Source organism: Electrophorus electricus, chromosome 12 (genome assembly GCF_013358815.1).
Source record: "Electrophorus electricus isolate fEleEle1 chromosome 12, fEleEle1.pri, whole genome shotgun sequence".
Taxonomy (NCBI): domain Eukaryota; kingdom Metazoa; phylum Chordata; class Actinopteri; order Gymnotiformes; family Gymnotidae; genus Electrophorus; species Electrophorus electricus.
The window spans coordinates 142,485-169,115 of NC_049546.1; the positions used below are offsets into that span (position 1 = coordinate 142,485).

General features: G+C 47.0%; 2 protein-coding genes across 5 annotated transcripts; one reads left to right on the forward strand and one right to left on the reverse strand.

Annotated features, from left to right (window-relative positions):
- Window positions 1–218: 218 nt before the first annotated feature.
- On the reverse strand, window positions 219–9,291 carry LOC113588759 (transmembrane and coiled-coil domain protein 3-like). Of its 3 annotated transcripts, none has more exons than XM_027028096.2 (4): window positions 8,818–9,291; window positions 1,617–2,521; window positions 1,166–1,388; window positions 219–874 (listed from the first exon to the last, which is right to left on the reverse strand). In XM_027028096.2, exons 2-4 carry the CDS (start codon window positions 2,519–2,521, stop codon window positions 590–592), a joined length of 1,413 nt encoding a protein of 470 aa, XP_026883897.2. In that variant the 5' UTR covers window positions 8,818–9,291; the 3' UTR covers window positions 219–589. The 3 variants fall into 3 exon arrangements, 2 of the variants coding, with proteins under 2 accessions (XP_026883897.2, XP_026883895.2); XM_027028094.2 differs by having other exon boundaries at window positions 1,253–1,388; window positions 8,818–9,289; XR_004776711.1 differs by having other exon boundaries at window positions 795–874; window positions 1,074–1,388; window positions 8,818–9,288.
- A 621-nt stretch (window positions 9,292–9,912) lies between these two features.
- On the forward strand, window positions 9,913–25,586 carry nup160 (nucleoporin 160). 2 transcript variants are annotated; one of them, XM_035531958.1, is made up of 32 exons: window positions 9,913–10,132; window positions 10,754–10,862; window positions 11,230–11,440; window positions 11,538–11,748; window positions 11,867–11,942; window positions 12,321–12,435; window positions 12,634–12,870; window positions 12,997–13,094; window positions 13,238–13,322; window positions 13,732–13,800; window positions 13,910–13,993; window positions 14,111–14,281; window positions 14,954–15,053; window positions 15,178–15,343; window positions 15,422–15,558; window positions 15,794–15,954; window positions 16,038–16,150; window positions 16,443–16,513; window positions 16,592–16,751; window positions 17,009–17,078; window positions 17,177–17,275; window positions 17,927–18,046; window positions 19,431–19,526; window positions 19,604–19,698; window positions 19,782–19,878; window positions 19,985–20,090; window positions 20,180–20,340; window positions 24,550–24,613; window positions 24,699–24,809; window positions 24,956–25,079; window positions 25,228–25,329; window positions 25,412–25,586. In XM_035531958.1, exons 1-32 carry the CDS (start codon window positions 10,033–10,035, stop codon window positions 25,569–25,571), a joined length of 3,879 nt encoding a protein of 1,292 aa, XP_035387851.1. In that variant the 5' UTR covers window positions 9,913–10,032; the 3' UTR covers window positions 25,572–25,586. The 2 variants fall into 2 exon arrangements, with proteins under 2 accessions (XP_035387851.1, XP_035387852.1); XM_035531959.1 differs by having other exon boundaries at window positions 9,913–10,123.
- The last annotated feature ends 1,045 nt before the right edge of the window (window positions 25,587–26,631 follow it).

Below are 26,631 nucleotides of genomic sequence, written 5' to 3' on the forward strand. Positions count from 1 at the left end.
TCAGCATGGTTGTTTAACAAATGAGAAATGAGAAGCTACTCACTGCATCAGTTTGGGTTAAATAACTTGTTGCCAGCTGAAACAGAATCACCATTCAGTAATTATCCAATGGGAGGCTCTTACCCATTTGCTTAGTGAAATCCAAGTGGTGACCTTTTTTTGGCCAGGCAGTGTATATTTCATTAACACCCCCCAGTGAGCAAGCTGTGTGTGTTAACTCTCTCTCAACACACACACACACACACAGACACAGACACTCTGTCTCTCAACACACACACACTCTCTCACTCAGCATTATTTTCACTCAGTCCTTAAGGCTCAGGTGGTTAATTACCAAAAAGGCCATTTTGTCTGTTATCAGTGATTACTGAAATCACAGCAGCCAGAGACGCACGTCACAGTTTCATATAATCCGACAGGATGGAGGGTGGGAGAAAAACACCTCGCTCAGACTCTTCAAACACAAAGTACTGCAGTACTTTATTTTCCACTAAAGCTCTACATGCTCACGGTAGAGCCAGAGGTAGTGTTGGGGTTTATCCAGTGTTGGGGTTCTGTGTTGGTGTGGGTCTTAGCCAGGGCCCAGGTTCTACCCCAGGTTCTGCAGATGTCCCCAGTTCCTCCAGATTAGGGAGAGCAGCAGGGCCATCAGCGCGGTGGCCAGCAGGTGCTGGCGGCTACGTACGGCTGGCGTGATGAATCTGGCTGCCGTGGAGACGCAGACGAGCAGCAGCGTGGCGACAGCCAGAAGCACACTGATGACCTTCCCCAGCAGCACGCGGCCGGATGGCCCTGCCCCCTCCACATGCCCCGCCTGCTGCTGCTGCAAATCCTCCATCTTAGACAGCCGTGTCTGACAGGACTCTAGTGCCTCCTGGTGGAAGGAGCACAAGACATTTCTCTCAGACCTTCAAAATGGTTTTGGAAATAATTTCTCAGATTACCATATTAGTATGTGTAGTACTGAGTGTCATCTGAACTTTCATCTGAAACTATCTAGGACTAGACTGTAACTGTTCAGACAAAAAAAAAAACCTACATGGGTAACGCAGACACTTAGACTATGAACTCACTGCAGACTGTAGAATCTGTCACTCACAGCACAAACAGACCTACATCGTAGAAAGCGCTACAGTTCTCTTCCCCCTGGCTGTGTGCGGGATACCTGCAGGTCCCTGGCTGTGTGCGGGATACCTGCAGGTCCCTGGCTGTGTGCGGGATACCTGCAGGTCCCTGGCTGTGTGCGGGATACCTGCAGGTCCCTGGCCCTCTCGTTAGCCTGGTAAGCCACTTTCTCCGCGATGCTTGCCAGCTCCTGCTTCAGGTCAACCATCTCGCGCTGGTGAAGTTCCACCAGCACATTCAGCTGCTCCTCCAGACGTTCTATCCTGTGACGGAGGAGGAGAAGGAGGGAGTGAGAGAGGAGGTGGGTGGAAAGGTGAGTGATCCACAACAAGCCACAAAAGGCACTACAAGTTGTATAGACCAGTTTAAGTCATATAAGCCAATACTGGCCATATTCGGGCCATGGAAACCGTGGAAGTCAACACACTGTAGGGTACATGTAAGTTATCAGAATTGATCAGAGCAACGCAGTGTTAAAGCTGAGCGCTCACCTGTATCTCTCCTCCTCCAGAGTCTGCGTGAGGAAGCTGTCTCCTTTTAGCTCTTCATTCAGAGTCTCCATGTCCTGAGCCAGACGCACCTGAGAACGGCGGATTTCCCGGAGCTCGTCCAACACCATGCTAATGGTGCCGTCACCGTGGTGAGAGACAGCAGGGTTGCCGTTACTGTCGGAGGAGGCTGAGGTGCCCGTCGAACACTCGTCATCACTATGGTACTTGGATTTGCCAACTATGGTTGCACTCCCACCGAGAGCCCGCCCTCCACTCTCCTCCAAGGTGTTCTTGAAGTGGGCAATGTTGTCTGCGCTACCAAATTTGTTGCGGATGAGGTTGGCAAACTCCCTGGACTTGCTGAAGAAAAACGGCGGTGAGAGTGAAACCCCAGGACCGATGGTTTTTATTTTGTCCCAAGGATGCCGTCCACTGCCACTCATGTCCTTCAGAATGTCCTTGGACAAATCTTTGGACAAGTCCTTGGCCAAGTCTTTGGACAAGTCCTTGGCCAGGTCTTTGGGGCTGCTGTGTTTGGAGGAGAGGGTGCTCTCACTGTCCTTCATGCGACGGTGGTACTGCTCCAGCTTCTTCTGTAGCTGGCTGATGCTGTGTGCTGACTTCTGGTTCTTTTTTTCAAACACCTGTCTGATGCGTGCCACCTGCTGCTTGTCCGCCATGTTCACCAGCTTCAGGAATTCAGCCACATTGTCGTCCTGCTCCATCTGCTCCACCCTCAGCTGCTCTGTCACCTTCAGGATCTTCTGCTGCAGGCTGTCCAGGCCCAGTTGACTTCGCTGGGTCTCCAGCAGCAGATCACTGGAAGTATTCAGGTTGGAGTCGGAGCCCCCACGGAGGATGGGTACTGGAATACTGAGCACATAACCATCTCCACGCGGCTCCATCTGCACAAACACCAACACAGAGAGTCAGGAAAGGGTTCAAAGCTACAACATTCTCCATGGAGACATCTATGAATATTCTCTTTGAAGCCTTGATCTCTGGCACCTTGTAATAAAGATCCTTGAAGTGATCCTTCATGTATGCTAGAGTTTTGCTTGATGAAGATAATTTAATCCAGCCAGGTTTGCACACATTTTCTGAATCAAGTTGATATAGCAAACATAGATCATGAATGAACTGCTTAGTGTAACAGATGCATAATCATATGCAAATTCATATTTAAATGAGTCTGTATAGTCCACAAGTCTCAGGAGCCCATCTTTCCCATCTTTGTTCTTCCTGTTCTTCATTGTGTAGCAGTGATTCTCTCCCACAGTTTGCTAACAGGGCTTCACTGCATGCAGTGTTCTCGCAACTCAAAGCATCAATATTTAAATTTCATGCCAATGAAATGGAGCTGTATAAAGGATGTCAGTATAAGATAAACTCACCAGCCAGATTATTAGAAATGACATTGTTTTATTTATTTATACCAATGTTTTGTTTTTCTGTAACTTCTACCCTAAAGCTCCCACATGTTTAGAGGGTTCATCTAATATAAACCTAATTTAATCTAAATCTAATATCCAATTAGCAAAAACAAAACCCTTTGTGTGTTTAGCGCAGGCTTCAACAGGCTTGCTGGCTTCTCCTGTAGTTGCTGTGTTTAAGGATTACCAGTGAGTTCAACATTTGACACCACAGAACTGACTCCACTAAGGAAGCAGGAAGTATGAGTGAACCACCCTGTGAAAAGTGATTGTTCTACTTCTAAAGCTCTAACTAAAAGAAGACAACAACAAAAGACTTTATGTGTTTGTTGGAACAGCTTCTGAGCACCTGCAACAAAAGATTTACCGAAACATTTAACAAAAATGTTTGGCAAAGCTTTTAACCTCATAAATGGAGCTTTTCCCAGGCTACAACCTTGCCTGGGTCCTCTCACACATGCCTGGGTCCTCTCACACTTCTGCTGGTTTCTGTGCTGAGTCAGAGGACCGCAGAGACATGAAGACATGTCAAGCTTTCTTCTTCTGTGTGTGGTATGACAACCAGATTTGTAACCAATCAGATTCACATCCAGTTTTCAATGACATCCCATGCAATGACAAACTTGTGTGAGCTGGTAAACTGACTGTGAGTCAGGGAAAAGGACATTCTTCCTCACGCTTCCTCTGCCTCAAACTCATTCTGAGTTGTTATTATTAACTCCACTAACCCTAATTATTACACTACTAACCCTAGCTCTCCAACAGTAACACTACTAACCCTAACTCTCTAACAGTAACACTAGGATAGAAGTCAAACCAAAGAGTAGGCGTTACACTAAGAACCACAGATTTATTTATCCAGCCGAGTGTGCCAGACATATTTGTCCAATAAACACACTCTCAGCCCAGCACACCCATCTGCAGCTGAGACTATGTAAATGAGTGAGAACATACAGAAAGATTTGTTGCTAATAATAAAACAGCACTGAGCATTATGAAAACTCTCAGTTCCTTCACAGACCTACAGACTGCTGGGTCCAGAAAAGCCCACAGCGCACATCCACATTGACACTCATGCTAAACTCTGACTAAACTCTGTCTAAACTCTGTCTAAACTCTGTCTAAACTCTGTCTAAAGCGTCTTAATAGTCATACACTCACTGTTTTCGGACAGACTGTATTTCAGCACACTCAAGGCTTTGTTAAAAGTCAGGTGTACATGTTGCTGCAAGCAGTGATCAGGATGAATGTATAATGAAAGGAGACATGCATTATATCCACTAGAGGGTGTCTGTTTCGTGCTGACATCTGCCTTTTACAAACAGAGGCCAAGATGTCTCCAGACACTTGTTTTTATGTGCAGGCCTACTTAGAAACGTGCTTGTTTACACTTAAAGCCAGTTTCAGAATACTTACTAAGCTCAGACTATGTACCTGTGTCAGTCTCCACTGGGATTTTAAGATGAAAATATTTTTTATCCAGTAGTAGGTAAAAGTAATGTAATGTAACAAGCAGGTGAATGAGAGTGATACAGCACGATTAAATTAAACAGTGTGAGTCCTGTCAGCACAACTTATAGACAGACATTCAGCTCACGAATACAAATGACAACACAGTTAAATGTTTACCCGGCCCTAACCCTAACCCAACCCTAACCCTAACCTAACCCTACTGCTGACCTCAACAGCTTTTGACCAAATTCCAACAAATCAAAACAAGTCTGCGTACTAAGCATGAAAAGTTTCTGCTCATTCGAACGCAGTGTCCAAGGGGATGACTTATTTACTAACCCTAACCCAAACTTATTTACTAACCCTAAGCCCTAACCCGGACTTATTTACTAACCCTAATTTATTTACTAACCCTAAGCCCTAACCCGGACTTATTTACTAACCCTAACTTATTTACTAACCTTAACCCTAACCCTAATTTATTTACTAACCCTAACGCTAACCCTAAACCCTAACTGATTTACTAACCCTAACCCTTACTTCTTTACTAACCCTATTTACTAACCCTAACCCTAAACCCCAACCCTAACCCTGACTTATTTACTAACCCTAAACCTAACCCTAATTTATTTACTAACCCTAACGCTAACCCTAAACCCTAACTGATTTACTAACCATAACCCTTACTTCTTTACTAACCCTAACTTATTTACTAACCCTAACCCTAAACCCTAACCCTGACTTATTTACTAACCCCAACCCATAATTTATTTACTAACCCTAACCCTAAACCCCAACCCTAACCCTGACTTATTTACTAACCCTAACCCATAACTTATTTACCAACCCTAACCTATTTACTAATCCTAACCCTAATACCTGACTTATTTACTAACTCTATCCCTGACCTATTTAGTAACCCTAACCCTAAAACCTAATCCCGGATTTATTTACTAACCCTAAACCCTAACATATTTACTAACCCTAACCCTAAACCCTAATGTATTTATTAACCATAAACCAAACTTATTTACTAACCCTAACCATAACTTATTTACTAACCCTAAACCCTATCGCTAACTTATTTACTAACCCTAACCCCTAACCCTAACTTATTTACTAACCCTGACTTATTTACTAACCCTGACCCTTATTTCTTTACTAACCCTAATTTATTTACTAACCTTAACCCTAAACCCTAACCCTGACATATTTACTAACCCTAAACCCTAACATATTTACTAACCCTAACCATAACCCTGACTTATTTACTAACCCTAAACCCTAACCCAAACTTATTTACTAACCCTAACCCATTTACTAACCCTAACTCTAAACCCTAACCCTGATTTATTTACTAACCCTAACTTATTTACTAACCCTGACTTATCTACTAACCCTAACCCTAAACCCCAACTTATTTACTAAACCTAACCCAAACTTATTTACTAACCCTATCCCTCTTATATACTAACCCTAACCTATCTACTAACCCTAACCCTAAACCCTAATTTATTTACTAACCCTAACCTATTTACTAAGCCTAACCATAAACCCTAACCCTAACTTATTTACTAACCTTAACCTATTTACTAACCCTAATCCCTATCGCTAACTTATTTACTAACCCTAACCCTGACTTATTTACTAACCCTAACCCTTATTTCTTTACTAACCCTAACTTATTTACTAACCCTAACCCTAAACACCAACCCTAACCCTGACTTATTTACTAACCCATAACTTATTTTCTAACCCTAACTAATTTACTAATCCTAATCCTAATCCATGATTTATTTAGTAACCCTAACCCTAAACCCTAACCCTAACCCCGGACTTATTTACTAACCCTAAACCCTAACATATTTACAAACCCTAACCCTAAACCCTAATGTATTTATTAAACCTAAACCAAACTTATTTACTAACCCTAACCTATTTACTAACCCTAACCCCTAACCCTAATTTATTTACTAACCCTAAACCCTAACCCTATTTACTAACCCTAACCCATTTACTAACCCTAACTCTAAACCCTAACCCTGATTTATTTACTAACCCTAACTTATTTACTAACCCTGACTTATTTACTAACCCTGACCCTAAACCCAAATTTATTTACTAACCCTAACCCCCAATTTATTTACTAACCCTAACCCAAAATTATTTACTAATCCTATCCCTCTTATTTACTAACCCTAACCTATCTAATAACCCTAACTCTAAACCCTAACCCTGACTAATTTACTAACCCTACTAACCAACTTATTTACTAACCCTAACTTATTTACTAACCCTAACCCTAAACCCTAATTTATTTACTAACCCTAACCTATTTTATTAAGCCTAACCATAAACCCTAACCCTTAAACCCTAATCCTGACTTATTTACTAACCCAAACCCTAACCTAGTTACTAAACCTAACCCTAAACCCCAACCCTTACTTATTTACTAACCCTAACCCTTACTTCTTTACTACTCCTAACCCTAAACCCTGACTTATTTACTAACCCTAAACCCTAACCCGGACTTATTTACTAACCCTAACCCTAACTTATTTACTAACCATAAACCTGACTTATTTACTAACCCTAAATTATTTACTAACCCTAATCTATTTAAAAAGCCTAACCCTAAACCCTAACCCTGACTTATTTACTAACCCTAACCCTAGCCCTAACTCTAGGCTGCACTGCTGGGGGGAAACCCAGGCTCTACTTACTACCCAGCACTCTACTGCCTGCATGTCCAACACGCCTCAACTCGCTCACCTTAATCAGCAGTCTGCTTGGAACATTTCAACACTGCACAAAGTATGCAAATTATTCTCCACTTGATCCTCAATATCCCACACACACGAGTGCGCAAACACAATAACGCACTCATTTTTCTGATAATTATAGTAGATTTTTATGTGTAACTAAATTCTTATATCGAAATAAATGATTTATTTTTTGAATGTATTATTTTAATGATTTTCTTTTACGATACAAATTAGGTGGTACTGATTTAAGCACTTTGCACAGTATGTAAAAGACTACATCTCACGTGTTAATACTCCATCATCATCAGACTACATCTCAGACTTAAACATCTGTTTAATTCTACATAAGCATCAGACTATATGTCACATGTTAATACTCTATAAGCATCAGTAATATCGACATAATACTACTCTGTCCAGATCAGTCATACGAACACTGTACTGTTGTCACTGTACCAAGTCACAGTTAAATACCACTAACACAACAAAACTTCCTCTGATGAAATAAGCAAAAATGCTTGTGTCATAAGACTCAGACTGAGATCAGACACATTTTGGTAAAGAATGCAAGTTTCCCTTCCACATTCCCCACATTTATAAACCATCTGTCTGTATTTTACAGGAAGAGTGTTGTGGTACATGGATAGGGAGATGACCCCTCTCCCCCACCCTGCTACTCCAGCTGATCACGTGCCCCCACCAGAGAACTCCAGGCAACAAAGCACAACTTCACAATCAGACCAAGGTCAAAGCTTTCACTAGTTACAATTTCACTAATTTCACTGAACTTTCACTAATTACAAGTAGTCTTTCCTGCATGTAGACCAAAACTAATGGACTGCTCACACCAATTAGTCACGCACATTCTGTTTCCTTTTTTGTTCGTATCATTCTGTAGGTATAAACCCGCGGCAGGCGAGCTCACAAGATCATATTTTTGCAAAACTGTGCATCCGACGCGTGCATCCAGTCTAGTGTTGTTCTTTCTCAGACATCCTGTGTAACCCTGACACACTGCTCATCCCCGTGTCCACAGAACGAAGCTGCTCCGTGCTGCCCTGACACTCAGGTACAGTCTGTATGACGGCTGTAGTTTCAACCGTTTCTTGGACTTAAAATACAGCGTCTCGACGACAGCTGGCAAGACGTCTGCGAATATGGGACCTACTGTAGCCCAAAACTTATTTACAACCATTTATACAAGATGTAGGACAGCAACAGTGTGCTCTCTTATAGCCAACACTTCAGATGAAAGGTCCTGTTGAGGATCTACAGAGCAACTAACCCTATCGGAGTCCTGCACATACAGTACAGTATGGTTATATACGGTGTGTGGTCCAACAGGCTGAACAAACACCAGAAATCAGACTACACGGTTGCAAAACCCCAGTCATGTGAAGGAATAGTCACGGGAAACAGCGGCAAGTACAGTACCCATCGAAATTTAAACAGCCAGTTTTTTTAATCCACAGGTGGCATCAAATGATAACGTACAAGCAGTTTGCACAAACAGTTCCCGGTAACCGATCGTAGGTTTAATATGCGGTTTACCTTATTGCAGAGGAGCGCGCAGCACGCGGAGGTCAGTGGGAGAAATAGTTAAACCGGATTTTTATATAAAGCGGATTTTCTCGCTCCAGGGATTTTTCGGTATCAGCTGAACTTCTTTTTACGACCATGCAGGCGCGAGGTTCAGGCAAGTGAAAAGTCCAAAGACACTAACAGTAAGTATTATTCCACTGATCCACTGATCGACGTGCAGTGAACTCAGGATTTTCGTGGACATCTCGAATGTCCATCCCTGATTTTTGGTTAAACGGTTGGTTTTCTTCCAAACAAAAGCACAAGTTCGTGTCGACGTAAGAAGACTGCCCTCTGCATCTGTTCATGTGAAGGAGGCGGGAGAATGTGGCTGGTTATACAACAGTGAGAACGTAAAACCCTTCAGAGTGTTGATGGCATTTTTCCTGATGAGAATCTCGATTATTATTTTCATTTTAATTCATTTAATAAATCCATGAACATATTGGTTTTTCATGTATACGTTTTATTGTTTTCCACTGTGAGACATACTTGGAAAGGTTTTTATACGTTTTCCTTGATTAGACTCTGATACGATCTGCAAATACAAATAGTCTAATACAAGCGATGCTAATTTTAATATCGTCAGGTATTTATGCAAACCGAATAATTGCATTTATAAGCACTATTGCCATAGTTACATTAGCTTTAGAACGGGAACCTGTCTTAGAACTTTAGCTTTAGAACATGAACCTGTGTTCTGCTCTTTAGATAGACACTCCCTCTTTAGATAGTTCTCCTCTGCTTCAGCGCTTCTCCAGTGTCTTAAAAACATACGCACAAAAATGTTGTTATTTGTTTATGCGGTCATAAATATGGCAACAAAATTGAAAAGAAAGATTTCAGCCTGATAAATTGTAGTCACCGTTAAAAATAAAATGTAAAATGTGTTGTAAATAAGAGTCATGCAGCCTCGCCAACAGCTAGCCCACCCTGAGGTTTCTCATTACACACGCGTCAAACGCACGGCTCAGTACCATATCATTTTACATCACACTTCAGTTACTTATCGTAAAAAAACAGCTCTCCCCAGCATTCCCAAATGCAAAAAGTATCTGAAACCGGAAGTATGCATTGTTTACAAATCGAATGCAAACCTAGCAAGTGACGGAAGTGGGCGTGCCCACCGTTAACGAAACACGGCCATCCAAATCGCGTCATATTCGGTGTGCTAGCGCGCGGACGATGGCGGCTATCTTGGAGCGAAGCTTCATAGAAATCTGTGGATTTGAGAGGGAAACAGTTCCGCGCTTCAGAGACGTTACGATTAACCCAGGTAAAAGGTGTAAGTACTTTGCAGTGCTAATTCACATTTGCTTAGAGTACTGTAGTCAAACCCTGTTCAACGCACCAGCTACAGAAGTCGTGACTGACTTTAGCTGAGGTGGATGTTCGAAGCTAAAATAACAAGCTAAGCTAACACGCTAAACTAACCCAGGCTAAACTAGTAGGCTAAGCTAACCCGGCTAAAACAGTAAGCTAATGTAGTTGGTTGAATGTGTCGTTTTCCTATTCAGCCCCATGGCTACGACAGCCTTTCTTGAGTTATTGTTGCATTGCAGTATATATGTAGGTTTAGGTAGTTATGAGCTAAGTAGTCATTTTCGCTACTACTAACCCTAGCTGGTTATCTAACTACCTCAGCATTGGAAGATTTTTCTTTGAAACATTTGAGCTATTTTTGTTTTGAGGATTTATTTTAGTTTGAATTTTATAATGTTGGCAGGTAAATTAGCTAGACAAGTCCATGATACAGTTTGTAGTGAAACAGTAAGCTGCAAATATTCAACCTGCAGCGGGCCCGCCATATTTCTGGCCTGCTGCAAGACGGTCACGTGCGAATGAACGCCTTCTCCTCGAGCGGAGTTTCCACCCTGTTACAGTAAAGGTTGTTCTCCGCGTGCAGGTGCGAGCGCTCCGCCCGGCGGTGTGAAGTATCCGGACAGCGCAGGCGGATTTTCCTACGAGGACAGCGGGAAGCTACTGTCGGTCACGAGCAACAGGTTCATTCACTGGTGAGTGCTGAGTGACGGTAGTTATTAACACGGGGTTAGGGGTGTGTGCGCGTGTGTGCAACTTCTATGTAAGGTCAGTGTTTACAGGCAGGATGAAACTGAATACACTCTCTTTAAAATAAAGGGAATTGTATTCTAGAGTATGTGTATGACTTTTATTCACTGTTGACTTGGCATAGTCATGGAGGTTCTTCTGTTTCTTTGCTTGCATCTGCCTCACACGATTAAAGGTCAGTTTGGTTTAAAGTCAGTCAACTGTTATATTAAAATGCTGAATGTGTGTATTGTGGTTGGTAGTGTGTGCCAGAGCTGCTGTACCAGGAAGCCTAAACTAACCTTTAACCTAAGATGTGATTCTGCCAATCAGGTCCACATCTGGAGACACCATTCAGCTAGTCGAGCAGTCACTGGATGTTAACCTGCTCAATAATGCTATCCGCCTGAAGATCCTTCAGTGCCCCCTGCTGCCCGGGGGAGTGCATATCCACGAGACCCTCAACAATGTCATCATTCTTATCGTCACTAGCCAGTCAGTGCACCGGCTGGTGCTGCCTCACCCTACCAACATGTACCACAGTGTAAGTTACCATGTTGCATTAGTACCTGCTGCTTGGAAACTATTATATTAACACTTATTTGTGTGTGTCTGTGTGTGTGTGCTGGGCTTGGCTGAAGGAGCTCGTAACTGAGCTGCAGGTGCAGTCTGTCTTCACAGATGTGCGGAGAGCGAGTGTTCAGGACGCAGCTCACAGCTATATGCTACCACCTGGACAGAGCCCCATCACATCCGCCGCCTGGCTGAGCCCACATGGCCACGCCCACTTTGCCCTAGCCCCGCCCTCAGGGGGCATCACTGTGGTTACTTTACCACCCCATGATCAGCAGGGTAAGAGCCATGTCTTTTGCTGCAGACTTGGAGAATTGTGTGTGTGTGTGTGTGTGTGTGTGTGTGTGTGTGTGTGTGTGTGTGTGTGTGTAAAACTGTTGTGTGCTGTACTCTCCAGGATCTGTCTCTGTACTGGAGCTGAAACAGAGTTCAGTCATTCAGAGGCTGGCAGGCTGGATGCCCACTGCCATAAGGTGAGTGAGGAAGAGTTGACCCCTGTAGGACAGTGGCAGCTCAGTGTTTATGGTACTTGACTAGTAATCAGAAGGGTACAAGTCACATCCCTGCCAAGTTTCCACTGTTTTTCCCCCTGGTCACAACAGTGCCCACTGCCAGGTTGCCAGTGTTGGGCCCCTGAGCAAGACCCTTAACTATCAATTAGTCAAGTTGTGTTTAGTCAGAATTATAATTTACTTTGGATAAACGTGTCAGCTAAATGCTGTAAATGACCCCTGACCCTGTTCTCCTCAGCTCCTAAACACGGAGAGGTTTTGAGTCTCTGATATTGTGTGTGTGTGTGTGTGTGTGTGTGTGTGTGTGTGTGTGTGTGTGTGTGTGTGTGTGTGAGACAGGGGAGAGCAGAGTCCGAGTGACCTTGCTGTCAGTTTGTCTGCGTGGTCACTGGACGACGACACCTTCCTGTTCACCATGTGTCAGGACCTTAAACTGAGAGTGTGGAGCTACAAGGTGAGGAAACACGTGCAAGTCTACACTACGAGAGGGAGAAGCTTTCACTGTATCTCCCCTCCCCTGCCATAACCTTACCACATCTCCCTTAACCCACCCCCCCTCCCATAACCTAACCTCACCTCCCTTAACCTCCCATAATCTCACCTCTGGTTAGTCTTTCTGGGGCATGTGTGAGTTGTCCTGTTTCATGTACAGGAGCAGCAGTGTGTCCTGGTGACAGACCTATTGGACTTTGTCCCCGCGGGCCGAGAGGAGATGAGGCGTAGTCAAGGACAACACCGCCTGCGTCTGTGTTTCTCCCCATCTACGGGACTTTGTGTGGCTGTCCACCTCACTGCACCCAGCAATTCCCAGTTCTGCGTCCTGCAGCTGGTTGCCAGTGACAACAGCCGCTACAGTCTGGAGCATATCTCCACACACTTCAGCACACAGGTAATGCAAACACAAAGGTAACACAAACACACTCAGCACACAGCTAACACACTCGCACATGTAAAACACACACTTGCATGTTCAGTCTTACACACACTCTGCATGACTAATGCTTGTCTACCACAGGAGACCCTGGTGGACTTTGTCTTGACAGCCACTGAAATCTGGGGCCTCTGGGTGGACGAGGACAACCAGACCGTGATGAAGTACACCAATTTTGAACAGTGAGTTTTGACTTTGCCTCTAAGCTGCTGTGTGTGTGGAGCTGGTGGTCCACACTAAAGTGTGTGTTGATGTGCTTTGTCCAGTAATGTTGTATGTTGTGTTGTGCTTTGGGCAGTAATATTGTGTGCTGTGTGTTGTGCAGTAACGTAGCAGCCATGTGGAACCAGGTGTTTGCACAGCCCGCTCCAGAGGAGGAAGTCCACATTGGGCCGGACCAGGACCCCAGAGTGAGCACTAATGGGAATGGGAATCATCGTTAGTCAGCAGTAAAGGCAAAAGGGGTAGTTGTAAAGGGTAGGTGTACCTGTAGGTGGTAAGGGTTAGGTGTAAGGGTTGGGTAGTTGTAAGGGGTAGGGGTACGTGTAGGTGTAAGGGGTAAGGGTTGGGTGTTAGGGTTAGGGGTAGTTGTAGGTGTACATGTAGGGGTAGTTGTAAGGATTAGGGGTAGGTGTAAGGGTTAGGGGTAGGTGTAGTTATAAGGTGTTTGTAGTGGCCAGTTAGCGAAACGAACATCATACCTCAGAACCAGGATCAGGGAAGGAAGTACTGTGTACACACACACACACACACACACACACCCCTGCAGAGAGAACAGTCTTTTTTACTACTAATCAACGTGTGGTGTTTTTACTCCAGGAGACGTACCTGGATGTGCTGTTCTCTCCGCTACGCTTCACTGGAGCTGCTATCGTTAAGGCCTTGCAGGTATGCTCTCACACTCTCTCACTCACTCACTCTCTCTCACACACACACACACACAGACAGAGGCTTGCTTTCTGATCTCTCATGGTTAATTGTGAAATGCTTTGGTCAGATTTACAGACGTGGTACAGAACGGATTCTGGACTTGACATGGGATTCACTTAAGAAGGAGGTCACACTGACCGTGGAGAACGAGGCAAGTTTCTCACACACACACACACACACACACACACACACACACACACACACACACACATACACAGGCATGGCTATTGCTTCACTGATTGTCTGCCTGTTTTCTGTTTGTGTGCAGCTCCAGAGCAGTGTGACCCAGTTTGAGTTTACTCAGGAAGATTACCGTGTGCTCCAGGTGGATTTTTGGTCCAAATTCTATGCCTGCTGCCTACAGTACCAGGAGGCCCTGTCTACCCCCCTCGCCTTGCACGTGAACCAGGCCACGGCCATGGTCTGCGTGCTAAAAAAGGTAACAAATTCGCCAGCTTCAGGGGGGATGCTTCTGTGGTTATAGTTCTGGTCTCAGCGTGATCAAACAGGACTGCGCTTGAGCACTATGTTCTGCTCATACTGAATGACCAAAAGCTTGAATAAACTGCATACTAAATTATTGTGCCATCTCTAGTCATAGATTAGGGGTCAGAGTCAGGGTTGAGGTTGTTGGGGTTGAGGTAATGTGACAGATTTGCTGAGTGATTTCTAAAATATGTGTTTCTGACTAAAAAAGGGCCACTTTGATCTGCCTCGTTAGTGCCAGGTATAGAGGGTCAAATCCTCCCAGGAGCGAATAAAGGTGTGGATGTGCTGTGCTTGGTAATTGCACTTCCCCATTTCCCAGCACAACTCTCTGACGTTGTTGGTCAACAGATATCGTTGGTTTGTTTTGAATGGACTGAATGGAGAGGACAATTTTTTTTTGCATGACAAGGGGTACAATATTCTAGTGAATTGAGTTCAGCATCAGTAATGTTTACACACTGCGCCTCCACCCCAGCAGGCCGAGTGGTTTTACAGCTGCTGTCCAGACATCATGTTGTACTTGCTCTGCATGTTCAGATGATCGTTACTGAGTGAAGATTCAGTTGTCATGGGGGGTTAGGGGCTGGTTTGGTGAGGGTTCACCGCGGTGTGTATGTGACAGGGCTTCGTGTCGTTCCTGCTACCCTGTTTTGCTGTGGACCACCTGTACCTGTCGTCTGAGGAACACCTGTTCTCTGAGGAGGACACGCCCATCTCTGAGGGTAGACAAATTACTGTTCAACTGAAGAGCTTTAGCATTGTAGCTAATCACAGAATGGAAGGTTGATTTTGTGTGTGTGTGTGTGTGTGTGTGTGTGTGTTTGTGTTTTTGGGGGGGGTGCTCAGATCCAGAGCTGGGCAGTGATGTTGTGCAGTTAGTGCAGTGTGTGCGGTTGGTGGGAGAGTGTGTGCAGGGTGACATGGCATGTGAGATGGACCGAGCTCTTGATATGCTGCTGTCTCCAGAGAGAGCTACAGAACAGGTGCTGGAAAATCTCCTGGCCAATGGCAGGTCTGTACCCCCCCACACACACACACACATACACACATATACACACACACAAACTCTCCTCGTGTGTCTCTATCCTAGCGATAACCTCATTGAGGACATTAACAACCAGCTTCAGGAAGTGCGGAACCCCCTGGCTGCCATGACGGCTCTGCTTCGAGAGCTCGACCTGGAGACAGACATGGAGATGAGCCCAGAGAGAACGGTGCCCCCCACAGGTGGAACCACACACTGCACATCACTGTGAGACGATGCTAACCAAATTATTAAATTAAGGCGTTGTGGTGCAGGCATGCTGGGATACCCCAGAGCAGCACGACATGCTGGGATACCCCCGATCAACACTACTGGATATAATCAGTGTGAACTGGAAACAGCTCACTGCTGTTGGGGTTCACTAGTCATTATATGATCATTAAACTGTAATCACTAAATTGTGGGGGTGTGTTGCAGGCCAGTCTCTGAGTGTGCGGATGAGTCTGTCCCAGCTGTATGGCAGCAGTGTGTCGGTCAGTGTCGTGTGCCAGGCCTTGTGTCAGACAGCCATGAGCCGTGCGCTGCTGTGCAGAGATATTCTCATCCTACAACACCTGTACCTCCGACTTGGAGACAACGTGAGTGTGTGCGTGTGTGAGGGATGAAGCAGAAGAATCATAAATCACCACATTAAATCTGTGTGTGTGTCTGTCAATGTCAGTCTCTGCAGATGCAGCAGGATCTGATACCACGGTGCTGTAACCTGCTCTGCTGTTACCACCTATTGAAACAGCTCAGCCAAACCTTCACCTCACCTGTACCACTGGATACACTGTGGGTATACTCACTCATTCATACACATATAAATATAATCTCAAACACACACAGAGCAGGTAGTGCTAGGTCATGGGTGTGGTTCTCTGATGGATGTTGGAAGGTCAGTCTGATTAAGAGCATCAGCTACATGCCTTACATGTTTATATTGTCCATTGGGTACATTGAGTGTATCTGTACAAATACCTCTCACCTACACATACATACACGCGTGCGCTTCAGGACACACAACCCCACCTTGTATGTAAAATTATTTTCACATGTTCTCTCTCTCTCTCTCTCTCTCTCTCAGAGATATTAATCTGCAGCATTTGTCAGTGTTGAAGTTGTCAGACTCTCCAGCTGTGCTTCCCAGTAGATCAGGTGAGACCCTCGTCAGACCCTCATCACAACACTCCCTCTCTGACTCCCTCTGACTCCCTCTCTGACTCCCTCTCTCAGTGTTGAATCCTCAGACGGTGGTGGAACTGTTCTATCAGAACGTGGCTCGTAAGCTCATCGTGGCTCAGCTGTTTGGCCAGCGGGGGGCGGAGGCGAGTCAAACTCCACTACACTGGCCCCAGCTAATCTCCAGTGTAGTCACACTGCTGTCCCAGCACCTGTATCCTCACACACCACACATGACCTCTGTGTCTGTGTCTGTCTCTCTCTCACTCACTCTCACACAAATACCGCACACTTACTCACACATACACTAGAGATTGAACTAGTCTGACACCATGTATTGAAACTGTGCTGATATCAGCTAAAACGCTGGATCAGATATCGGTGGAGAAGTTTTTAATTTCTTAGTGGAGGTGGTAATAGCAGTAGACAGACTCCTGGTCTCCACGGTTTGAGTCCTTACATCATGACTAGCTGGCCCACCAATCCAAGCTTCCTGTTCCCAGAGTGCTTGATGGGAAACTGCCAGTACACACAGCTACAGGTGAGTGGCAGTATTGAGACCTGTGAGGATGTGTGTGTGTGTGTGTGCGCGCGCACGCACTTATGTGACTCTGTGTGTGTGTGTGTGCATGCACGCAGGAGTACGTGCGTCTGATCGGCCCCTGGTGCCAGGCCAACGTGGGGTCATGTCGGTTTGTCCTGGGTCAGGCCTACCTGGCCAGTGGGGAGGGCCAAAAGGTTAAGTCACACCTTCACAACAGTGAAGCTCATTACACTCACCAATACATTTGATCTCTAGCGCACTTACTTCTGACTACTGGTTAGAGGTGATTGTCACAGTACAGTACAGCACACACATGGCAAGCACAGTACACACTACTCATTTACAACAGTATTTGATTTTTAAATGTTATTGCATTGTAAAGCCACCTTTTTAGGTTTGTGAAAAGCATTATATATTTTTATAATTTGTTACTAATGTTGTTAATAATAATAATAATAATAATAATAATAATAATAGCAGCTGCAACTTTATTATGTCCAACTATTAATAATGTTAATATTTGTTGTGGGTGTCCAACTGTAGTAGTAGTAATTCTTCTTCTTCTTATTAGTAGTAGTAGTAATAATAATAATAATAATTATTATTATTATTATTATTATTATTATTATTATTAATAATAATAATTACTACTACTACAGTTGGACACCCACAACATAAATATTAATGTTAGTAATAAATTATTATTAATACAGTTGGACATGCTCAACATAAAAATAATAATGTTAATATTTATTATGTTGAGTGTGTCCAACTGTTGTAGCAATAATAACTAATTTTGTTATTAATGTTAATATTTATTATGTTGTGGCTGTGTCCAACTGTAGGCACTGCAGTGTTTCCAGGAGGCAGCAGAGGTGGTAAAGGAGGAGGAGTTTCTGATGAGATTGACAGGCTTGGAGGAGGAGACCAATACTACCGCTCCACGCTTGAGCTATTACAATAAGGTGTGTACACACACACACACACACACACACACAATCTATTACAATAAGGTGTGTACACACACACACACACACACACACACAATCTATTACAATAAGGTGTGTACACACACACACACACACACACACACAATCTATTACAATAAGGTGTGTACACACACACACACACACACACACAATCTATTACAATAAGGTGTGTACACACACACACACACAATCTATTACAATAAGGTGTGTACACACACACACACACAATCTATTACAATAAGGTGTGTACACACACACACACACACACACAATCTATTACAATAAGGTGTGTACACACACACACACACACACAATCTATTACAATAAGGTGTGTACACACACACACACACACACAATCTATTACAATAAGGTGTGTACACACACACACACACACACAATCTATTACAATAAGGTGTGTACACACACACACACACACACAATCTATTACAATAAGGTGTGTACACACACACACACACACAATCTATTACAATAAGGTGTGTACACACACACACACACACAATCTATTACAATAAGGTGTGTACACACACACACACAATCTATTACAATAAGGTGTGTACACACACACACACACACAATCTATTACAATAAGGTGTGTACACACACACACACACACAATCTATTACAATAAGGTGTGTACACACACACACACACAATCTATTACAATAAGGTGTGTACACACACACACACACAATCTATTACAATAAGGTGTGTACACACACACACACACAATCTATTACAATAAGGTGTGTACACACACACACACACAATCTATTACAATAAGGTGTGTACACACACACACACACAATCTATTACAATAAGGTGTGTACACACACACACACACAATCTATTACAATAAGGTGTGTACACACACACACACACAATCTATTACAATAAGGTGTGTACACACACACACACACAATCTATTACAATAAGGTGTGTACACACACACACACACACAATCTATTACAATAAGGTGTGTACACACACACACAATCTATTACAATAAGGTGTGTACACACACACACACACACAATCTATTACAATAAGGTGTGTACACACACACACAATCTATTACAATACACAGAAGACCAATACTACCGCTCCACACTTGAGCTATTACAAGGTACACACACATATGATCTATTATAATGAGGTACAGTACACATACATACTCATGATCTGTTACAGCAAGGTACAGTGCGTGCGCACACACACATATATGCTCTATTATATTGAGGTACAGCTCACACATTGAGTCTTTCTTCCAAGGACCCACACACATACAAAAGATTCCGTTTGTGTTTCTCTTGAATACACTGACTGTGTGTGTGGTGTCTAGGTGCTGCAGCTCCTGGAAGACATTGGATTACCAGAGCTGGTTATTAACTTGGCCACGCTGGCCATATCGGAAGCAGGGACTGATCAGAGAAGGCAGGTAGGAAAAGTGAAGAGGACAGAGGTCCTTTATCCACACACATGCCCTGCTGTGGCTGTAAAGTCTGTGTGTTACAGGCTGCTCTGTGGACACGAATCTTCAAACACCATCTGGACCTTGGACACAATCGAGAAGCTTATGAAGCCCTGACCCAGAACCCAGAACACAGCAGGTACATAGACACACGCACACAAACACACACACCTGTCTTGCTACAGATACACATCTCGGGCTCACAGTCTCCCTTCTGTGCAGTCAGCTGGACTGTCTGCGTCAGTTGGTGGTGGTCCTGTGTGAACGTGCCCAGCTTCATGATCTGGTCCAGTTCCCCTACGTCAACCTGCACGAAGAAGTCAGTCCTCTTGTGTGCACGCACACACACTTGACACATTTAAGGTGTATTATTGGATAAGGAGTGTATGTTTGGATGGTATTGGGCTGTGTGGTGGCGTGTGTAGGTGGTGAGCATCATCGAGTCGCGGGCGCGAGCTGTAGACCTCATGACGCACAACTACTACGAGCTGCTTTATGCTTTCCACATAAACCGCCACAACTACAGGAAAGGTGGGACAGACCCTCTAGCTGTCTGAAGCACACAAAGGGAACAGACAGGGCTCAGATGTGAAGGGTGTGTGTGTCTGTGTGTGTCTCAGCTGGGACAGTGATGTTTGAATACAGCATGCGTCTGGGGAGAGAGGTTCGGACGCTACGCGGTTTACAAAAGCAGGTTGACTGTTTTCTCGCTGCCCTCAACTGCCTCCGTCTCATCCGGCCCGAGTATGCCTGGATCGTCCAGCCATCGTCCAGAGCTGCTGTAAGTCGCCCGGGACAAACCAGCCCGGGGAAACTTGCATGGGGCTGGTACCAAACACTGGGGGGTGCTGTACCGTGTGTGTGTGGGAGGTGCTGTACCGTGTGTGTGTGGGAGGTGCTGTACCGTGTGTGTGTGGGAGGTGCTGTACCGTGTGTGTGTGGGAGGTGCTGTACCGTGTGTGTGTTGGGGGGGAGGTGCTGTACCGTGTGTGTGGGGGGGGGAGGTGCTGTACCGTGTGTGTGGGGGGGGGAGGTGCTGTACCGTGTGTGTGGGGGGGGGAGGTGCTGTACCGTGTGTGTGGGGGGGGGAGGTGCTGTACCGTGTGTGTGGGGGGGGGGGGGGGAGGTGCTGTACCGTGTGTGTGGGGGGGGGAGGTGCTGTACCGTGTGTGTGGGGGGGGGGGAGGTGCTGTACCGTGTGTGGGGGGGGGGGGGGGGAGGTGCTGTACCGTGTGTGTGGGGGGGGAGGTGCTGTACCGTGTGTGTGTGGGGGGGGAGGTGCTGTACCGTGTGTGTGTGGGGGGGGAGGTGCTGTACCGTGTGTGTGGGGGGGGGGGGAGGTGCTGTACCGTGTGTGTGTGGGGGGGGAGGTGCTGTACCGTGTGTGTGGGGGGGGGAGGTGCTGTACCGTTGTGGGGGGGGGGAGGTGCTGTACCGTGTGTGTGTGGGGGGGGGAGGTTGCTGTACCGTGTGTGTGTGGGGGGGGGAGGTGCTGTACCGTGTGTGTGGGGGGGGAGGTGCTGTACCGTGTGTGTGGGGGGGGGGAGGTGCTGTACCGTGTGTGTGGGGGGGGGGGAGGTGCTGTACCGTGTGGGGGGGGGAGGTGCTGTACCGTGTGTGGGGGGGGGGGAGGTGCTGTACCGTGTGTGGGGGGGGGAGGTGCTGTACCGTGTGTGTGTGGGAGGTGCTGTACCGTGTGTGTGTGGGAGGTGCTGTACCGTGTGTGTGTGGGAGGTGCTGTACCGTGTGTGTGGGAGGTGCTGTACCGTGTGTGTGGGAGGTGCTGTACCGTGTGTGTGTGGGAGGTGCTGTACCGTGTGTGTGTGTGTGGGAGGTGCTGTACCGTGTGTGTGTGGGAGGTGCTGTACCGTGTGTGTGTGGGAGGTGCTGTACCGTGTGTGTGGGAGGTGCTGTACCGTGTGTGTGTGTGTGGGAGGTGCTGTACTGTGTGTGTGTGTGTGGGAGGTGCTGTACCGTGTGTGTGTGTGTGTGGGAGGTGCTGTACCGTGTGTGTGTGTGTGTGTGTGTGTGTGTGTGTGGGAGGTGCTGTACCGTGTGTGTGTGTGTGTGGGAGGTGCTGTACCGTGTGTGTGTGTGTGTGTGGGAGGTGCTGTACCGTGTGTGTGTGTGTGTGTGTGGGAGGTGCTGTACCGTGTGTGTGTGTGTGTGTGGGAGGTGCTTTAACCTCTGTGTGTGTGTGTGTGTGTGTGGGAGGTGCTGTACCGTGTGTGTGTGTGTGTGTGTGGGAGGTGCTGTACCGTGTGTGTGTGTGTGTGTGTGGGAGGTGCTGTACCGTGTGTGTGTGTGTGTGTGTGTGTGGGAGGTGCTGTACCGTGTGTGTGTGTGTGTGTGTGTGTGGGAGGTGCTGTACCGTGTGTGTGTGTGTGTGTGTGTGTGTGTGGGAGGTGCTGTACCGTGTGTGTGTGTGTGTGTGTGGGAGGTGCTGTACCGTGTGTGTGTGTGTGTGTGTGGGAGGTGCTGTACCGTGTGTGTGTGTGTGTGTGTGGGAGGTGCTGTACCGTGTGTGTGTGTGTGTGTGGGAGGTGCTGTACCGTGTGTGTGTGGGAGGTGCTGTACCGTGTGTGTGTGGGAGGTGCTGTACCGTGTGTGTGTGGGAGGTGCTGTACCGTGTGTGTGTGTGTGTGTGTGTGTGGGAGGTGCTGTACCGTGTGTGTGTGTGTGTGTGTGGGAGGTGCTGTACCGTGTGTGTGTGTGTGTGTGTGGGAGGTGCTGTACCGTGTGTGTGTGTGTGTGTGTGGGAGGTGCTGTACCGTGTGTGTGTGTGTGTGTGGGAGGTGCTGTACCGTGTGTGTGTGTGTGTGTGTGGGAGGTGCTGTACCGTGTGTGTGTGTGTGTGTGTGTGGGAGGTGCTGTACCGTGTGTGTGTGTGTGTGGGAGGTGCTGTACCGTGTGTGTGTGTGTGTGTGTGTGGGAGGTGCTGTACCGTGTGTGTGTGTGTGTGTGTGTGGGAGGTGCTGTACCGTGTGTGTGTGTGTGTGTGTGTGGGAGGTGCTGTACCGTGTGTGTGTGTGTGTGTGTGTGGGAGGTGCTGTACCGTGTGTGTGTGTGGGAGGTGCTGTACCGTGTGTGTGTGTGGGAGGTGCTGTACCGTGTGTGTGTGTGGGAGGTGCTGTACCGTGTGTGTGTGTGGGAGGTGCTGTACCGTGTGTGTGTGTGGGAGGTGCTGTACCGTTGTGTGTGTGTGGGAGGTGCTGTACCGTGTGTGTGTGTGGGAGGTGCTGTACCGTGTGTGTGTGTGGGAGGTGCTGTACCGTGTGTGTGTGTGGGAGGTGCTGTACCGTGTGTGTGTGTGGGAGGTGCTGTAACGTGTGTGTGTGTGGGAGGTGCTGTACCGTGTGTGTGTGTGGGAGGTGCTGTACCGTGTGTGTGTGTGGGAGGTGCTGTACCGTGTGTGTGTGTGGGAGGTGCTGTACCGTGTGTGTGTGTGGGAGGTGCTGTACCGTGTGTGTGTGTGGGAGGTGCTGTACCGTGTGTGTGTGGGAGGTGCTGTACCGTGTGTGTGTGTGGGAGGTGCTGTACCGTGTGTGTGTGTGGGAGGTGCTGTACCGTGTGTGTGTGTGGGAGGTGCTGTACCGTGTGTGTGTGTGGGAGGTGCTGTACCGTGTGTGTGTGTGGGAGGTGCTGTACCGTGTGTGTGTGTGGGAGGTGCTGTACCGTGTGTGTGTGTGTGTGTGTGTGTGGGAGGTGCTGTACCGTGTGTGTGTGTGTGTGTGTGGGAGGTGCTGTACCGTGTGTGTGTGTGTGTGTGTGGGAGGTGCTGTACCGTGTGTGTGTGTGTGTGTGTGGGAGGTGCTGTACCGTGTGTGTGTGTGTGTGTGTGGGAGGTGCTGTACCGTGTGTGTGTGGGAGGTGCTGTACCGTGTGTGTGTGGGAGGTGCTGTACCGTGTGTGTGTGGGAGGTGCTGTACCGTGTGTGTGTGGGAGGTGCTGTACCGTGTGTGTGTGGGAGGTGCTGTACCGTGTGTGTGTGGGAGGTGCTGTACCGTGTGTGTGTGGGAGGTGCTGTACCGTGTGTGTGTGGGAGGTGCTGTACCGTGTGTGTGTGTGTGGGAGGTGCTGTACCGTGTGTGTGTGTGTGGGAGGTGCTGTACCGTGTGTGTGTGTGTGGGAGGTGCTGTACCGTGTGTGTGTGTGTGGGAGGTGCTGTACCGTGTGTGTGTGTGTGTGTGTGTGTGTGTGTGTGTGGGAGGTGCTGTACCGTGTGTGTGTGGGAGGTGCTGTACCGTGTGTGTGTGTGTGTGTGGGAGGTGCTGTACCGTGTGTGTGTGTGTGTGTGGGAGGTGCTGTACCGTGTGTGTGTGTGTGTGGGAGGTGCTGTACCGTGTGTGTGTGTGTGTGGGAGGTGCTGTACCGTGTGTGTGTGTGTGTGTGTGTGTGTGTGTGTGTGTGTGGGAGGTGCTGTACCGTGTGTGTGTGGGAGGTGCTGTACCGTGTGTGTGTGTGTGGGAGGTGCTGTACCGTGTGTGTGTGTGGGAGGTGCTGTACCGTGTGTGTGTGTGTGTGTGTGTGTGTGTGTGTGTGTGGGAGGTGCTGTACCGTGTGTGTGTGGGAGGTGCTGTACCGTGTGTGTGTGGGAGGTGCTGTACCGTGTGTGTGTGTGTGGGAGGTGCTGTACCGTGTGTGTGGGAGGTGCTGTACCGTGTGTGTGTGTGTGGGAGGTGCTGTACCGTGTGTGTGTGTGTGGGAGGTGCTGTACCGTGTGTGTGTGTGTGGGAGGTGCTGTACCGTGTGTGTGTGTGTGGGAGGTGCTGTACCGTGTGGGAGGTGCTGTACCGTGTGTGTGTGTGGGAGGTGCTGTACCGTGTGTGTGTGTGTGTGTGTGTGTGGGAGGTGCTGTACCGTGTGTGTGGGAGGTGCTGTACCGTGTGTGGGGGGGGGGGAGGTGCTGTACCGTGTGTGTGGGAGGTGCTGTACCGTGGGTGTGTGGGAGAGGTGCTGTACCATGTGTGTGTTGCTTTCTCTCTGATAGGTTTCTGATCGCCCTGGTACATCACCTAAACGGGACCATGATGGCGAGCTGGCAGTAGCACCAGGTACCCCACATACCCACACACACACACTCCCAGACACACACATGTACATGCGTGTCTCATCCCAGCTGCTGTGTTGTGGCCACAGTGAGTCGTCAGATTGAGATTCTGGAGCTGAAGGACGTGGAGAAGGAGTACGTCCTTGCACGCTGTCGCCTCACCCTCGGCCAGCACGAGCCCGCCTGTGCTGCCATCGCAGGTACTGTGCGCTAGCGCTGCACAGAGAAAACAACCAACCACTGCACATGAGCACTTTGTCAGTGGCTTAAAGATCGTAGGAAACATGAATTTTCAGTTGTGTCCATAATTGGTGGTGAGATTGGATTTGTTTTTTCTGGCCACCAGGTGGCGCCTCTGCTGTGGAGATGGTTGCCCTGCTGGTTCAGTCTGGGCTGTTCGACAGTGCAATCTTACTCTGTCACACCTTCAGTCTCCCACTCACACCCATCTTTGAGGGACTGACTTTTAAGTAAGTCACACATCACAAAGATTGGTGTTGAGTGATAATGAGTATAACGTCAGAGTTCTAAAAGTGTGCGCGCGTGTGTGTGCATGTGTGTGCGCGCGTGCCTGTGTGCACACATCTGCCCACGTGTGCGCACACTTTTGTGCTGCAGGTGTATGAAACTTCAGTATGGAGGAGAACAGAGCCAGAACGAAGCGTGGAACTGGTTAGCAGCCAATCAGCTCCCGAGTTTGATCACCACTAAGGAGTCCAGGTGTGTGCTGGACCTCAGAATCTCATACACTCTCCGTAAGGAGTGTGTGTGTGCGCTGATGGACATTCTATTTGCCCTGCAGTGCGACAGATGAAGCCTGGAGACTTCTGGCTGCATACCTGGAGAAGCATCAATCCCAGAATGCTCAGTACCATCGTTGCGTCATCAACAGACTGCTGTCTCATGGCGTGCCAGTGCCTGACTGGTTGGTTAATGCCTGTAAGGTAAATTATGCTTTTTGACTGTGCCGTCTTTAATGGCTGAAGGGACATAAATCTGCCTGCAGGATGCAGCAGTTTAGACTGAGAACACCCAAACTCAGGTGTGCCAGGGAGTACTGACAGTACTGAGATTACTGATTGTGAGTGCTGACAGCAGCTGTGTAAGGATGCAGATCTGATGGGGTGAACAAACTGGCTCTCCTGTTGCCCACTAAGACAAAGGTTTGTTCGGCTTAACTAACTGAACTTGGTTAACTGTCATGTTACAAACTGAAATTGGCTTAAAAGTATTTTCTAGTTATGACAGTCAGGATTATCACAAGTCCTAAAGGTAGATAAAAACCAAATCAAACAAATGAGACCAACATTACTCATTTGTCACTTTTGTAATTTATTTATTGAAGAAAATGATCAAGTATGTGAACCTTTAGGATTAACAGATGAGATGAGAATGTTTTCATCTTTTGAAGATGAAACGAGTCAGGTGTTGTTGGTGATGACGATCAAGTTTTATTTAAAGAACAGAGACCTAGCAGAGTCTGACCTTCACAACACACATTTGAGGAAGTGTAGCATGGCCTGAACAAAGACCTTAGAAGAGGAGTTAATGATGCTCATCAGGCTGGAGAAGGTGATGAAACCATCTCTAGAGAGTTTGGACTCCAGCAATTCACAGTCAGATTGTGTACAAATGGAGGAACTTCAGGACTCTCCCTAGGAGTGCTCGACCCATGAATATCACGCCAAGAGCACAGCGAGGTCATAAATAAACCGCAGTTAACATCTAAACAGCTAAAGGCTTGTGAGTTCGAGTTCACCGTCAGAAGAGTGAACAACAGGGGTGTGCATGGCAGGGCTGGAGGAGAAGGTCTGCCCTCCAGAAAGCCACGGGAACAATGTTTTGGTGACAGCTGAGACCAAGGTAGATTGTTTTGGTTTAATGAGAAGCATTTTTTTTCGAGAAAGGAAAACGCCACATTCCAGCATACACCCTAATCATCCCTTCTGTGAAACATGGAGAAGGTGGTGTTATGGTTTGGGCCTGTTTTGCTGCATTTGGGCCAGGACGGCTTGCCATGAT

Coding starts and splice junctions, on each gene's coding strand:
- LOC113588759 (XM_027028096.2), bottom strand. CDS start 2,521: ATGGAGCCGCGTGGAGATGGTTATGTGCTCAGTATTCCAGTACCCATC. Junction 1,389..1,616: donor CTGGAGGAGGAGAGATACAG/GTGAGCGCTCAG, acceptor CCTCCGTCACAG/GATAGAACGTCTGGAGGAGC. Junction 875..1,165: donor ACACAGCCAGGGACCTGCAG/GTATCCCGCACA, acceptor TCCTTCCACCAG/GAGGCACTAGAGTCCTGTCA.
- nup160 (XM_035531958.1), top strand. CDS start 10,033: ATGGCGGCTATCTTGGAGCGAAGCTTCATAGAAATCTGTGGATTTGAG. Junction 12,436..12,633: donor TGAGAGTGTGGAGCTACAAG/GTGAGGAAACAC, acceptor TTTCATGTACAG/GAGCAGCAGTGTGTCCTGGT. Junction 15,559..15,793: donor GAGAACGGTGCCCCCCACAG/GTGGAACCACAC, acceptor GGTGTGTTGCAG/GCCAGTCTCTGAGTGTGCGG.